The sequence below is a fragment of the Camelus ferus genome, chromosome 2 (assembly GCF_009834535.1).
Source record: "Camelus ferus isolate YT-003-E chromosome 2, BCGSAC_Cfer_1.0, whole genome shotgun sequence".
Classification (NCBI taxonomy): Eukaryota; Metazoa; Chordata; class Mammalia; order Artiodactyla; family Camelidae; genus Camelus; species Camelus ferus.
In genome coordinates this window covers 79080970-79096671 of record NC_045697.1, presented here as the reverse complement: position 1 = coordinate 79096671, position 15702 = coordinate 79080970, and the positions used below count along the sequence as shown (strand labels likewise).

The following is a 15702-nucleotide window of genomic DNA, read 5'->3' as shown; positions in this document are numbered from 1 at the left end:
CTGATCTCTGGGGAGGGGAGAAGGGCTGGGGGTTGAATCAATCACCAATAGTCAATGGTTGAATCAGTCATGCCTATGTGAAGGAGCCTCTATATAAACCCAAAACACAAGAGTTTAGAGAGCTTCCACCTTGGTGAGTAAGAGGAGATCAAGGGCAGGTAGAATGGCAGCTAAGAGAGGGCATGGAAGCTCTGCACCCCTTCCCACATAACCCACCTTATGTAACTCTTCATCTTCACCTATATCCTTTGTAATATCCTTTATAATGAACTGATACAAGTAAGTAAATGTTTCTCTGAGTTCTGTGAGGAGGTCTAAGAAATTAGTGGAACTTGAAGAGGGAATCTTGAGAACCTTCAATATATAGCTGGTTGATAGAAGCACAAGTAACATCCTGGATTTGCATTGACATCTAAAGTGTGTGTGTGGTTGGGTGGAGTTAGTAGGAGGGGAGGGGAGCAGTTTTACAGAACTGAGTCCTTAACCTATGAGATCTCTGGTCTTATCTCCAAGTAGATAGTGTCAGAACTGAGTTAATTGCTTAGTGGTGTTGGAAAATTTACCCATTTTTGTTAAAGGGAAATTGAGGGCACTTAAATAAAATATCAAATTTTGTATATCTCTTATCTGTACTTTGAGAAAATGATAGACTATTGTATAGATAAAATATCAGGCTACCTTTCAAGGAAAGTAAATACACCTAGATATGGAGAAGAATGAGTTATTTGAGATCTTCTATTAAAATATCTTTAGCCTCAGAGAGGGAATTATAATAAGCAGGACTCTAAAGGCTTATTTTAAAGACCTACTTCCTCTTTTTAGTAGTCAGGACTGTATAAACTAGAAAATATGCCTTTAAATGTCAGAAATTAGAAAGAAAATGAATCTGGTTTATTTCTTTTCTTAAAAGCCTTTAAAAACCCAGAAGAAATTATTTAATATCATATATATAATCAGAAACAAATGTCACCATGGGAACCCAAAAGCATTCCCTGATGGGCCTCATTGCTTTCCTCTAATGGCATTTCATTCTTGAAATTTTGCTTTGGCTCTTATTAGTGTTTCTTATAAAAAATGACCTTATATATATTTTAAAATGAAACTTTAAGATAGTGTATAGTGGCACAGACAATATCAGCTTTTTACTGCCAACTCTGTTGAGCTTAAGGTACATTTTGAAGTTCTCCCTCTTTTGACTTGTATCTGTTAACTTGATAAGTTGAGCAGCTATGCACCCAATCAGACTATAGAGTGAACAGAAACTCCTTGTATATATAAGGACTCAGAAGGCACAGAATATGTGTATCTGTCCAGGTAAAAAGAATAATACAGAGTTTAGCTTTGTTCAACTTAGGAGACAAGTCTTACTAAAGTTCTTTAGAATATACTGTCTGGCTTTTTGGAGATTCAGGCTTCTTGATTCTTTGCAAAGTGTATTTAGTCATTTAGGAGACATTATTGAACACCTTTAGGCATTAGGCCCAAGTCTAGGTCCCTACTCTCATGAAGCTTCCATATTATTTTCTTTTGAATTCTAATTTACTTTTCCTGGCAAGTGCCAAGAATTTTCACCAAAGGGTGGCCTCTGATCCTTGCCTAGGTCTGATGTCAGAACCTTTTCTTTTTCTTAGTATTATCTATTTTTTATTTAGTGAATGAATTTCTCTTTAAACTGTTATTCATATGTTCATAGAGACTTTGATCTTTTCTGAGGATTTAGAGAATCACCTCTTAAAAAAAATCCAATAGTAGCACATTGGACAGGTTACATCACAGATAACACACTTTCAAGCACATCACATGGGAGGGGAGGGCTATTTTCACTCTGTTGCATAATATGATTAATATACACATAAAGCTATTACTGCCAGTTTCCCATGGGAAATATAAGATTGTTATTGCCTAGGCAACTCTAACATGTTGGTCTCAAATTCTATGTAGTTTAGTTGTGATTTTATTAGTGTGTTTACCTTGTGTTCTCCCAAGAATGAGTAAGTGGCAAGAAACAGATTCATTTCTAAGGAGTGGTCTGTGCAGTACGGATGTGTCTTGTGCAGTTGCTGTGGGAACAAGGACTTTGAATCTCTCACTTCCACACCTTTGAGATCTTATTTTTAATGTTCTTCCACTCTTATGTGTACATCTTTCCAGAGAGAAAAATGAACAAATCAGAGTGATCTGTACTCATTTAGTAGTATAATATTAGAAATGCAATTATTTATAGAGACTACACCAAATTTCATTTTTCAGTTTATTTTTTTGACATATTAAGATGTTTTGTTATATTCTTCCTGAGCTTTTATTTTTGCCTCCCATATTATTTAAAAAATCTATTTCTTTCCTGTTTAGCAGAACTTCAGTATGGGGAATAGTTTTGAGATGTTTGGAATCTTAATCAAAATCCCAGGAAAAACTATGGTTTCTGGATGGTATGTGAATTTAAAGGAAAAGAAACTTTTTGGAGAACACTCTCTTTCTTTCCTGTTTTTTTTTTAAGGAAGTTATGTCAGAAACATGCTGAAACAATGCTTTCTCAATGTTCTCTATCCTTCCCAGAGAGTCCATTCTGATTGGGAGAAGGAAAAATGCGTCCTTCTTCTTGGAATTAATTTCTGTTCTCTCTTGTTAAAAAACAAAATTCAACTGAATAAATTTTAAAGATCTTCTTGGCTTTATTTGGTCATTCCTGAATCAGGAAGCATCCAGTCTAGCAGATAGGAAGGAGCTCCAAAGAGTTGTACAGTTCAAGGGGATTTTATAGACCAAAGGGAGCAGGAACAAGAAAGTTATTCTGGGTATTTGCTGATTAGTTAATGCAGGGTTATTCCCTTTTATGGGGCAAAGGGAAGTCTTAGGTCCCGGTTTGGTAACTTGTGCTGGGCAGGCAAGCACTGATCAGTTGACCTAGGCCTTTCTTTTTTGGGAGAGCTGAGCATTCCTTAGTTAAGTTTTGGTTTGCTGATGTGGGCTTTAGTGTGAGTGACTCCATCTTGGGCCTAATCTGGTTACTTTAAGATTGTTTAATTCCCTTTCTCTGGTGTGACTTCTTTGCATCCACATGTACTGCTGAGTTTTCCCCTTAGAGTAGGAATGTAAATTAGGAGCTATGTTTTCATTAAAAAAAAAAAAAAAAAGTCAAGAAGGCTATTCAAACTCACTAGTAGAGAAAAAAATGGAAATGCAAACAATTACAAAGTACCACTTAATATATATTAGCAATTTTTCACGTGTTGAATAAAACCTAACATGGACAATGCCTTAGGGTAATAGTTAAACTCACTTACTGCATGTTTTGGCAGTACATATTCTTAACCATAAAAATATCCATATCCTTTGGCCCACTAACCACAGACCTAGTATCTCAGGAGCTGGGAAGGTAAAGAGTAATCCAGAACTTAGCTTTGTTCAGCTGACAGAGTTAAGTCTGATAGAAGTGAAATTATGTGAACATATAGATCAAATCTGGAAGGGGAATTAAAAAAATGTTTTTTGGGTGGTGTGTTTCCTTGTAAAATTAATTTTAATGTTGTAATTTTAAAATAATCATTTTAAAAGATCTTTCTGTTTTCTTTGTAAAATTGGATAGCTGGCACGCAAAGTCTGGTCAACTCTCCCTCATAACTGAAAGTTCTGTTACCTTTTGTTAAATAATTTAGTTCTTGAATGAGTTTGGATATTTTATTCATGCTGTTCTTAATTGTTTAGAATCTTAGTTGCAAGGAATCTAAGAGGTAGTTTAGAACAACCTCCTACCCAGTGTAGGGATCCCTTCTATAACATTCCTGACAGATGGTCACTCTCCTTCTGTTTGAAGGCTTCCAACTATGGGAAACTCATTACTTCATGATGCCACCTGTTCAATTACTGGATATCTCTAATTGTTAGAAAGTTCTTTACATCTACTGAATTAAATCTGTATCCTTATGTCTTCTGCCTATTGGTCTTAATTCTTTCCTGAATTGGTTCAAGAGAACCAATTAATCTCTCCGCCCCGGTAGTCTTTTGAATGTTTTTTAAAAGGCAGTTTTGGTCCTTGCCTTTATTCTATCAACTGTTATTTATAGATAGATGTAGAAGTTGTGAATTTTGCCACTTGTTATCTGTACCTACTTCTTATGTTAATAGTACCCTAGCTTTTTTATTGATTCACCGCTCTCCCACTGTCTGTGATTTCAGTGAAGATGAATCTATTCCTGGATCCAAGAGTTGAGAATATGACCTTTACAAAGTAAATCAAATGCATTTCACCTTTCCTTCCTCCTGTGACCACAGTAATTGGTTTAAGGATGGGCAAATGACCCAAATCAGGTCAATTAGAGTCAATGAAACTCAATTCTGGGATTTTTGTTTGTATTGTAGAGAAGGCAAAGTCTTGTCTACAGGATGGGTGTGTGATGATGTGAGTTCGGAACTACAGAAGAACTACTTTATAAGGCCTAAGAATGAAGCCTGTCCAGTAGAATGCATGACTGAGAGATGAGTTTTTTAAAGCCAGCTTTTAACTACTCCGAAAGTTAAACTACCTCTGTATGCCTTTTTCAATTATGTTAGCCAACAAATGTATCACCGAATGCCACCCTCCAAGTCCCTTTTTCCTTATACACCATCTTATATTGGCTCTTCTTCACTTATTAGTTAGAATGATACAAGCTCTAAACTGGGATACAAAAGAAATGAGTAGTCTCCTACTATCAGACTGCAGAAATGTGGGCAGTACATTTTAATCTCTGGTACTGAATTTCATCATCAGTATAATGAACAAGTTTAACTAGACAGTTTGAAAAAAACTCTTCTTGCTTTAAAATTCTATGATTTCTGTATGACTCTGCCTCCAGATCTAACCAGGGTAGCTTGGCTGCTGTCCTTTGCATTGGTTCCAATTGATCAGGTTGTTCTTACTGGAGAGGTTAATTCTCGAAAGCAAAAATATAGAAGGAGTTTTCCTATGCTGCATCTCATATTTATCACTCATATTTAAATTACCCAAGGTTATTTTTCCTAACCTCCACCTTTTAAAAGTTTTAATGAACATATAAAGTATCTTAATATATGTCCTAATATAATATAATATGTCCTAATATATTATGTATAATAAAATAGATGTCCTAATATAATAAAATGTCCCAATATAGATTCTAAGGCATCTATAATTTTAAGACTTTGTCATGAAATAACTCCCTTTACTCAGTGAAAATTAGGTCTATTACTCTTATTATTTACTTTTTATTTTGAAAAATTTTGAGCCTTAAGGAAAATTGGAAGAACAATACAGTGAACACCAGCAGAGCTTTCACCTAGGTTGGCCTGTTAATACTTTTTTATATCTGCTTTCCTGTGTGTTTTCCTGAATAAATCTATTACTCTCAATGTGTGTTTAAAATAGCATATATCAAGAAAACTAAGGATTTCTAAGAGGAGTGCTGCCCTTTCCTGGGAACATTTACAAGGATCTGGAGAAGTGGAGGTGGTAGGGGTTAACAATTTGGAGTCTTGACTTTGCCTGAATTTCAATCCTGGTTCTCTCTCTAATCCTCAGTTTCCGTATTTGCAAAATATGGGCATTATTTGCACCTAAGTTCATACTCAAAATATATTCATTAGTATTAGCATGTGAGCAGAGCTCACCTGAGATGTGCTTGATTTTTTCATTGCTTATGGGAAAGCACAGTTATCTGTGCTCTGCAAATGAATTTGGATCTTGAGTTTCCTCAAATGGGAGATAAATCTGTGGTTGGCCCAAAAGGGAATGCAGAAAGCTGAAGCAGAAATTAAGGAATATGTGCTTTTGGCTGAGCAAGAAATTAGACTTCATGCTGAAAGTTTCAAACAGCATCTGTCAGTGTGGTACCAGTTGAAGTAAAACTAGATAAGGGAAGCAGATGGGTTTCATTTCATGTGCCAGTTACTCTTAGTGGCTGTCTGGTACACTGTTTTAATAGCTTGTGAGAACGTTTGGGGAAAGAATGACTGCTGTGTCATGGGAGATATGAACTATGGCACACGTGCTATGTATTTGCCTCTTTGGTCTAGGTGTGAAGGACAAAGAAGGCAAGTTTCAGGAATGGGGAATGAACTACAGCTGGCTAATGAGATTGAGGAGACAGAAAAATTAGTAGATTGAAGCAAGGTATTCCATCAAGCCTATTATTAAACCAGTAATATGTGCATGTCTATCCTAGCATTTACCACATGATGGTAACTTCTTTGTTTATGTGTTCCTTTCTCCAGTTGAAATGTAAGTTTCCAGAAGGAGGATCCACTATTATCTGTTGTGTTCTACAAAGTGCTAGGTATGCAGTAGGTACCTAATCAATGTTTGAGGTGATTCAGTTCTATCTAAATTTTGGTTAGGTTTGGGTTGTAAGTCCTTATCCTGTAAAACACACCCTGTTTCTAGGCTTATTTTGAAGCCTCCTGTTCTTCTCAGTTCCTATTAAAAATATCTTTGGAAAATTCTCATCTTATATCAAGGAAACTAAGAACAAAAAGTTGTTTGATAGACTTTAGTCAGAATAGAGAAGGAGTAGTAAGCCCCTGACTGCTAAACCTTTTTTCAGAGTTCATAAAGGACAGGGTTCAGATAGTGACTAGAGATATGGAAGACCCTGGAGATGCAAATGTTAGGCCTTCTGTGAATACTAACCAGCTCTTTTCTACTCCTGCAACCCATTAAGCACAGTATCTATTAAAAACTAAAAAACAAAATCAGAATTGTATGATTCCTTATCTTCTTAAATATTCAAATTGTAGGTAGTCCTTAAGTCATAATTTCTAAGATTTTATTTAACTTGTAATTTCCACATCGTTAATTGACACCCATAAATAAAATGGGTGCTGTTATAATCAGTAGCTGGAGAATGTTTATTCTGAGCTGTTAGGGGAAGAGGACGCATAGCTCAGTTTTGTCCCCATTGCCTTCTTTTCTGAACAATAGTGACAATTTAACTATTCAGTTGAATTTTAACATAGTATTTTTATAGCTGTGAGGTAGTGTGGTAAAAAAATAAAAGTTCTGTTGAAACATAGATAAGAGGTATAGGCCTCCTAAACTTATCTCACAGTCGAACAAAGGTAAAATATCATCAGGCATGTCCCCAGTGGCACAATTTTGGCTTAATAACACACTATCTAGTTTAAGCTTTTTCAGTTTATCTGTGAGGTTCATTTATCAGAGAAGGTAAAAATAGTTGATACAAACTGCTAGATATATATTTTCAAGTTGCACCAATAAGATGTACCTAAAGAGATTTTTATAATTTTTAGCTTTCTGAGACTGTACACACTTAACCCTCATATAAAATTTCAGAAATCCATTTTATGTGAAAGTAGGGGACTACCTATATTTATTTTCCTTGTTAGTTGCCCCTTTTCTCAAGTTGTAGTTGAGTATCTTCAGTTTTTCTTGCTTTAATGGTATCTTGCTGTTTTCTGTCTCTGCCTCTTAATAACCTTATCTAGAACACAGTTGACAATGGGGAACTAAATAAAAGACCTTCGAAAGACTCTTGAGCATTGTAGTTCCTCTACTCAGAAAAAAATGCTTGGATTCTCACTCAGAGTCTGTTTATTCACAATCTACTCACAATTTCAACAATCTTGGTGCAAAAAGACACCTATATGTTATTTAAATTCTGTAGGCAAGGTGGTTGTGTATGGCATGATTTATATGAAGGAGCACAAAGAATATACAGACCTTTCTTATTCTCAGGTGCTTAAACCTTAATAAGCCATATGAAGCATTTACACAACTAGGAGTAAAGCAGTGCAGAATGAGGAAAGTGTCAAAAGGAATTACAAATGAAGTGCTAAGTAGTTTAGAAGAGAGGGAGATTAGTTACCTAACTTCCATTCCTACAGTATACATCTGAAATAGCAAATTTAGAAGAGGGAAGAAGTGCTATAGACAGGTTTGCTGTCAGCCACTACTATTACAGCTGGTAAGTCAACATCAAGAGATAGTTTAGCAATATTCTAGAAAGCAGGTGTGTGAACTTAAAATGTCCAGGTGTCACTTAGTGTAAGGTTACCCTTAAGAGGCTTTGAGGACATCACTGAATAATGCAGTAATCAGTGCTGTATAATGATTTATAGACTTTAAGAATTAGAAGTTCTCTTAAAGCCCATCTAGGTTTTACATTTTATTAATGGCATTTAGAAAGGGCAAATTACTTGCCTCAGTCTGGTGGGGATGGGGGGGATCATCCTTGACTCCTTTTTTCTCTCTCCCTAAACTTTTCCATCCTTTCACCTGCCATCTCCTTCTAATCAATCACCCTGCCTTTTTGCTGCCATTTTCCTCACATTGATATTCTCATTTCCATTTCAGTTTTCACTGCTTTATATCAGACCTTCAATATCTCTTGCCTGGAATTTTCCATGGATTCCTAACTCATCTTTCTCCTTCCATTTCTTATCCTTCTTAAATCTATATGCCACATTTCCAGCCAGAGACATATGACTGAAATGCAAATTTGATGGTGACATTCACTGACTCTATGCTGCAGCAGCTTTCCATTGCCTGCAAGATGAACTTCGAACTCCTATCCAGCCCTTCCCTGCTTTCTATCAACTTTTGATGCTATATGGATATATGGGGCGGGGGAGGGTGCTTGGCACATTGCCCCCTTCTCCTTCTTCATTCTCTCTCCAAATTCACTTGGCTAATATCGCAACCGTTAGGACTCACCTTAATGCCTAGACTGGAGGTCTTTCACCACCCAGTGATTTTCATCGCATCCTATTATTGGATTGACTCGTACTATAATTATGTATTCGGCTACTCTGTTTGAATGTGAGCTCTTTGATAGATGTTGTTTTATTCATCTTTGTGTACCAAAGACCATATTAGGTGCTCAGTTTTAGGACATGTTAGATATTCAATCAATGTGTCTTGAATGCATGTAAAGCTATTAGAAATAAAACTACCTGAATACTAATAGTCAGGCAAATGTTCTTCCTCTTACACTCTTGGTTTGTGAAACTGGCTGTGAATCAGAATCACCTGGAAAGGTTTTCTTCCCAGGGATGGAAAGGAAAAGCACAGATTCCTGGGCTTCACTCCTTCCCTAGTGAATCAGAATATTTTCATATTTTTATGTGTTTTCTCAGGTGATTGTTATGAGTCAACCTAACACCTGATCTCAGGTTGGAGTTTGTAGATCATTGCAAAATATTTCTTGTCATGAGCCTGTGAGAGTAATCACATTTAGTAAGTCAAAGTAATGGGAATAAAGGTAATCTCTTCAGCAAATGGTGTTGGGAAAATTGGACAGCAGCATGTAAATCAATGAAGCTAGAACACTTCCTTACACCATACACAAAAATAAACTCAAAATGGATCAAAGACTTAAACAAAAGACAAGATACAATAAACTTCCTAGAAGAAAATATAGGCAAAACATTATCTGACATATATCTCAAAAATGTTCTCCTAGGGCAGTCTACCCAAGCAATAGAGATATAAGCAAGAATAAACAAATGGGACCTAAGTAAACCTACAAGCTTCTGCACAGCAAAGGAAACCAGAAGTAAAACAAAACGACAACCTACGGAATGGGAGAAAATTTTTGCAAATGATGAAACTGACAAAGGCTTGATCTCCAGAATATATAAGCAGCTTATACGACTTAATAAGAAAAAAACAAACAACCCAATCCAAAAATGGGCAGAAGACCTAAACAAGCAATTCTCCAAGGAAGAAATACAAATGGCCAATAGGCACATGAAAAAATGCTCAATATCACTAATTATCAGAGAAATGCAAATCAAAACTACAATGAGATATCACCTCACACCAGTCTGAATGGCCATCATTCAAAAGTCCACAAATGACAAATGCTGGAGAGGCTGTGGAGAAAACAGAACCCTCCTACACTGCTGGTGGGAATGCAGTTTGGTGTAGCCACTGTGGAAAACAGTATGGAGATTCCTCAAAAGACTAGGAATAGACTTACCATATGACCCAGGAATCCCGTTCCTGGGCATGTATCCAGAAGGAACCCTACATAAAAAAGACACCTGCACCCCAATGTTCATAGCAGCACTATTTACAACAGCCAAGACATGGAAACAGCCTAAATATCCATCAACAGGTGACTAGATAAAGAAGAGATGGTATATTTATACAATGGAATACTATTCAGCCATAAAAAACAACAACATAATGCCATTTGCTGCAACATGGATGTCTCTGGAGAATGTCATTCTAAGTGAAGTAAGCCAGAAAGAGGAACAAAAATGCCATATGAGATCACTCATATGTGGAATCTAAAAAAAAAAGAACATAAATACAAAACAAACAGACTCATAGACAAAAATACAAAGTTGTGGTTGCCAAGGGGGAGGAGGGTGGGAAGGGATAGCCTGGGAGTTCAAAATTTGTAGATACTGACAGGCATATGTAGAATAGACAAGATTATACTGTACAGCACAGGGAAATATATATAAGATCCTGTGGAAGCTCATAGTGAAAAAAATGTGAGAATGAATATATGTATGTTCATGTATAACTGAAAAATTGTGCTCTACACTGGAATTTGACAATATTGTAAAATGACTATAACTCAATAAAAAGTGTTATATAAAAAAGAAAAATAAACACTAATATTAGAAAAGAAAAAAGTCAAAGTAATGGATAATATTAGATAGTAAAATAATATATTTTAGAAGGATTTGGATTCAAGATGGTTAAATTTGTTTTAAATGTGTTTAAGGATAAATGTCCAGCTCCCCAGAAAAGTCTGCACACTGTAATTCATTCACTAGTGATTCTGGAGAGACAAGATTTTCATTTTTGTTTACATCACACAAATTATTTTTTCTTTTCCTAATGCCTTTGAAATGGATTTTATTTCTCATATAAGTTTCTTCATGTGCTACTTAAAGCTCTACTCCTTTCCCATTTATAGTTAGGAAAACTCCATTCCTTCAGGTCTTCAGCCTCCATTTCTAATGAAATGTATTTTTTCAGTTTTGCTTTTTAAAACTCTTGATATTTCATTCATCTGCTCTGTGGGTTGGTTAAGTCTCTGCAATGTACCTAAACATTACCATTTACAAGAGAAATGGGTCCTGGCTTTCATCTCGCCGTCAAGTTGAGCCAATTGGTTTCTGTGGGTTGTCAGGGCGCTGCTGAGGAGAGGAACTCATGTGGGTGGGAATCTGGCTGACTCCACAGTTTTCCATATGCACCGTGTGCTCCTCATGCTGGAAGCCATTCTCCATGGGCAGACCTGGGAGCAGGAAGACAGCCACTGTGTGGGTGGTTTTGAAAAAACTTCCCTCTGTTTTTCCTGTACCCAGCTGATTTCAAGTTTCTGGATAATAGCTAAAACAACCTTCAAGTTTTCCTTTGATTAAGTGAGATTTCGGGCTGTGTTAAAGATTGCCCTTGGTTTTGGACTTATTTTCATGTATTTTACAAGACAGTTTATCTCCAGCTTTGGTTTTCCACTAGATACATTATAGGCACATATTTATTATTTTTACTTTTTTTAAACAATGTAATTTGGTATAAATCTAATGCTCTCCTAGTGGAAATTTATACTGTTCTCACCCTAATCATGGGGGAAAACGAATTGGTTATAATTTTTATTCCTATCATGATTTACATGGACTGAAATTACATTCTGTATGAAAAGCATGAAACTCTCTTAAGTTTTTAAAAAAATATTTCCTAAAGTTTATATTTTTCAGGTCACCAAGAATATAGGCTAACTTAACATTTACATCTGATATTATTTTTCTTACTATTGTTTTGCTAGCTGGCAATACATACTTGCTTAAGAGATCCTCTCTGTTGTCAGGTGCTTAAAATCTAAGAGACTATAAAGCATTTACACAACTAAGAATAAGTGTCTGGAGTTGAGAAAATGTCAAAATAATTTCATAGAACATCTCGAGGGTCTTCAAAGATTTCTATTTTGAAAAAAATATCTTCGTTCTCTCTTGTCCCAGACCTAATTTGGCTGATTCGTGTAAAGAGAGGAGGACAATTATGGGTAGAAACTGTATGATTATTTACATTTGTTAACTGGTTACTGTACGGTCCTGAGCATATAAAATGACACAGTCTTCATTAATTTTTATGTAAGTGTTGGTGAAGTGGTTCACTTAGGTTATTTTATCAAATGTCCTTTACTAAAATTTGCTTGAATTTTCTATGTATCTTCAGGAAAATCTGCATTACAATCTTGCATGTTAACTTACAATATTAGGTTTCAGGGTTAACACATTAAACCTATCATTGGTTAGATTTAAAAATCTATAAAGGCCTATGACTTTCCCCAAGGTAGTATGTATTTTGGTGTTCTAAGGTGATGTCTTCTAAAGTGGTAGTAATAGTAGACACATGTTGTGCTAATGCATCTTCTCAAAGCTGAAAAAAAACTGAGTTTTACATACGTATGTTATATATATATTTAAGGTTTTTTTAAGATTAAAAAAATCTTGATAGAAGTTGTTTTTAAATACCACACATAAAAACACAGAATGTAGTTGTCATTTATAAAATTCTTTCAAGTGGAATAATGTTCCTCATATTGTAGCTATTTTGTATTCAAGGATATATTCCATTTTGAACTATTTCTTAGCTAATTGGTCTCAACAGACTTTATATTTTTAGTATGTACTGACAAATATTGAATATACTTTCCCCCCACTTGAACCAAGAGTGTGACTATTATCACTTATTTTCATAGTAAACAATTAAGTGATTGTGCAAGAGATATCTGTTACAAAGTTAGGAAATATGGTATTTTTATATATGTTAGGGCTATAAGTAGAATGAAAGGTAAGTTCAAAACTGGGACATTACTAGGTAAATTTGTTAGTTTTAGTTCATCAGTAAATAGCCTGGGACTCTGCAGTCAGACTGGGTTTTAACTTTAATTCTGTCATTTACTAGCAATGTAACCTCAGTCAAGTTTCTAAATTCTGTTTTCCTTTCCTGAAGAGAGGGATTAAGTTACCTACCTCGTTGTGATAGTTCTGTGAAAAAATGCATGATTTGCTTAGCATAGTGCTTGGACAGCTTATAACCACTGTAAAAGTTATATGGTTATCAATAATAAGACATTTTAACAATTTACACTTCAAAATTACATACTAATTATTTATATAGAATAGACTGGAAGTTTGATTTTAAGTGATTATGACTTTTAATCAGTTAAGTTTATTTGCCTTTTACAAGTATACTGTGATTTTAAATGTTTTTTTTTCTCCTAAGCTGAAGGCTTAAAACCCTTTTTCCTTAGAAACACTTCTGGTTAAAAAAACCCCTTATTTTAAAATTGGATTTATACAATGGTAGAGGCATACTTAAGAGATCATCTATTCCACCTATTAATTTACTGGTGGGGAGACTGAGTCCTATAGAATTTAATAGACTTACTCTAGTTAAAATATAAAAGGAAGAAAAATCCATAAATTTGGTCATTGTCTCTTATGGTGGTAGACATTAACCCCTTATGGAAAGAAGAGAAATGGGATGGTTATCTGGACAATAGAGGTCTAATACATTTTTAAAATAAACTCAACATATATTTAATGATGACATTTTCTTTTTATAGATCATGGTTCTGTTGTCTTGGTGTAGTTATTAGTGCCCCTTTCACCCTCAAAAGTGTCTTAGTTTGGACAATATATCATATGCTCTTCTAATTTAGTTGTGTTTATACAGGCAAAGAGTAGCAACCATCTGATAATTTGTGGATCGGGTAGATCCTAAAATAAACTACTTTTTTTCCTTGTTCTAAAGTTGGGGAATGGTTGAAATTATTAGACAATTACTCAACACTTTCTTCATCTTCTGAGTATAGTCCTCTGGAAGAGACATTATTAATCGATGGCTTGCTAGCAATGGAAAAAATCTATTAACCACTAGAATTATATGCAAAATGGTGTGTGTGTGTGTGTGTGTGTGTGCGCGCATGCGTGCGTGCACACACTTTTCTGGGAAGTGTGTCTGTATTTTCTGTCAGAGTCTCAAAGACTTTATAACACCTCAAAAGACATTGCCCCACTTTATGTTCTGTTCTTACTGGCTGATGTTGCCCTGCTACACTTTTAAAATATCAAATCTGTGAGACAGAAGAGGAAATTAATTTCAAATAGTACTTTTATAATTAGAATACTTTAATAAATTTAACACTCTTTAGTGAAAATTATTAAACAGAGCCATATGAAATATTGACAGTAATCGCTTGAAGTGGGGTGTGTGATAGGAGAACCTGTTTACAGGGACGGAGGAAGATAACACTAAACAGTGGGTTTCTGAAATTCATCTGGGCCAAGGGAACAGAATTATTGCCAGTTTTTAACCCAAGGAAATGGCCATTTCATATGGTTTAATTGAATGATCTCACAAGTGAATTTAATTCAAAAAACTATATTGAGAATGCACTTTATGAAATCATTGTATAAGGAGCTATTTAAGGAATATAAATATTTAGACTTCCCTTCCCATTTGAGGAGAATTTGGAGAGCTTTACATTGGGAAATGACTAGTTTTTTTCTTCTTTGTAGCTCAGCAGTATTTTGATACAATACTCAAGGAAATATAATTCTGATGAGGGAAACATTTAACTAACTCATAATATACAGCAGAATAAAATAGGCATAACATGGAGTCTCAAGTAACATGCTGTGGGTCCACAGAGGGAAGGCAGGGTTAATTGTGATTTCAGTGAATATGGAGGGCTTCATGTTCTCATGTGGAGAGCAGATGGATGGACATAACAGATTTAAGGAACTTGATTTGCTGTGATTTTTTTTTCTTACTGGTTATCCTCTTTTCCTACTCTTAATCAAATTATTTCTTTCTTATTAGCCCCCATTTTTTTTGAAGTAAGAAAGGAAAAAACAATGATTTCTTACGATGACTAACAAGAGAACATGCTTTCAAAGTGCAAAGCACTCAGCTCCCTAGGATAAAGAGTCTAAATATATACTTAAATCCAAATATAGATGGACAGGAGAGTATCTGCTGTGTTTCAAGGAACACACTGACCAGCTGAAGAAGATTTGCTTTATTCTCTGTTTTTTAAAAAAGTGCTGTCAGTTTTTGAAATGATAACTATTAGAAAGAAAGACAGTACAATTGCTCAATTTTAAATAACAGAGTCCCAGGAGAGGGCTGGCGGAAATAGCTCATGCTTTTTTTAGCTGTCTGAATTTTAACTTTACACAGAGGAAATCTATGTAAAGTATGCACAAGTATGTATAGAATTAGAAGGCCTAAGTTGTTGGATGGGTAAAGATTCCTTCAGGGAATACTTAAATGTTCAAACATAATATTATACACACACCCACACATGCAGAGGGTTAGAATTATATATTTTAGCCTAGTAATAAAGAGATACAACCTTCATCAAGAGAAAAAGAAAAGCATAATATGTACTTCCACTCACATTTAAGAAGTATTTTTTTTTTGGTCAGGAAATAATCCTTACTATTTATTTAATTCATAAATATTAAAATCTTTGAAAATTTGATCCTAAAACTATTTTTCTAGGGCAAATGATGAAAATATGCAGATGCTGGAGGTCATCTATCTATGCTGGAGGTCATCTATCTCAACTTTCCATTTTAATATTTGAGGAATTGGAAGCTGGGGGTAAGACTAGGTGCCTTGCTCAAGTCTTCTCTTCCACTGGTTATTTAACCCCATAGCCTCTCTAATATCTCACTTGTTTTCCTGAGTTT

At 35.1% G+C, this 15702-nt stretch overlaps 1 protein-coding gene across 1 annotated transcript in view; it reads right to left on the bottom strand.

The window, feature by feature from the left end:
- The window catches only part of FAM241A (family with sequence similarity 241 member A), a 32861-nt gene extending 32468 nt beyond the window's left edge, over positions 1-393 (bottom strand). Inside the window, exon 1 of the mRNA XM_032466508.1 lies at positions 217-393. Within this exon, the coding sequence (XP_032322399.1) occupies positions 217-393 (177 nt within the window). The remainder of the gene's footprint in view (positions 1-216) is intronic.
- Between the last annotated feature and the right edge of the window lie 15309 nt (positions 394-15702).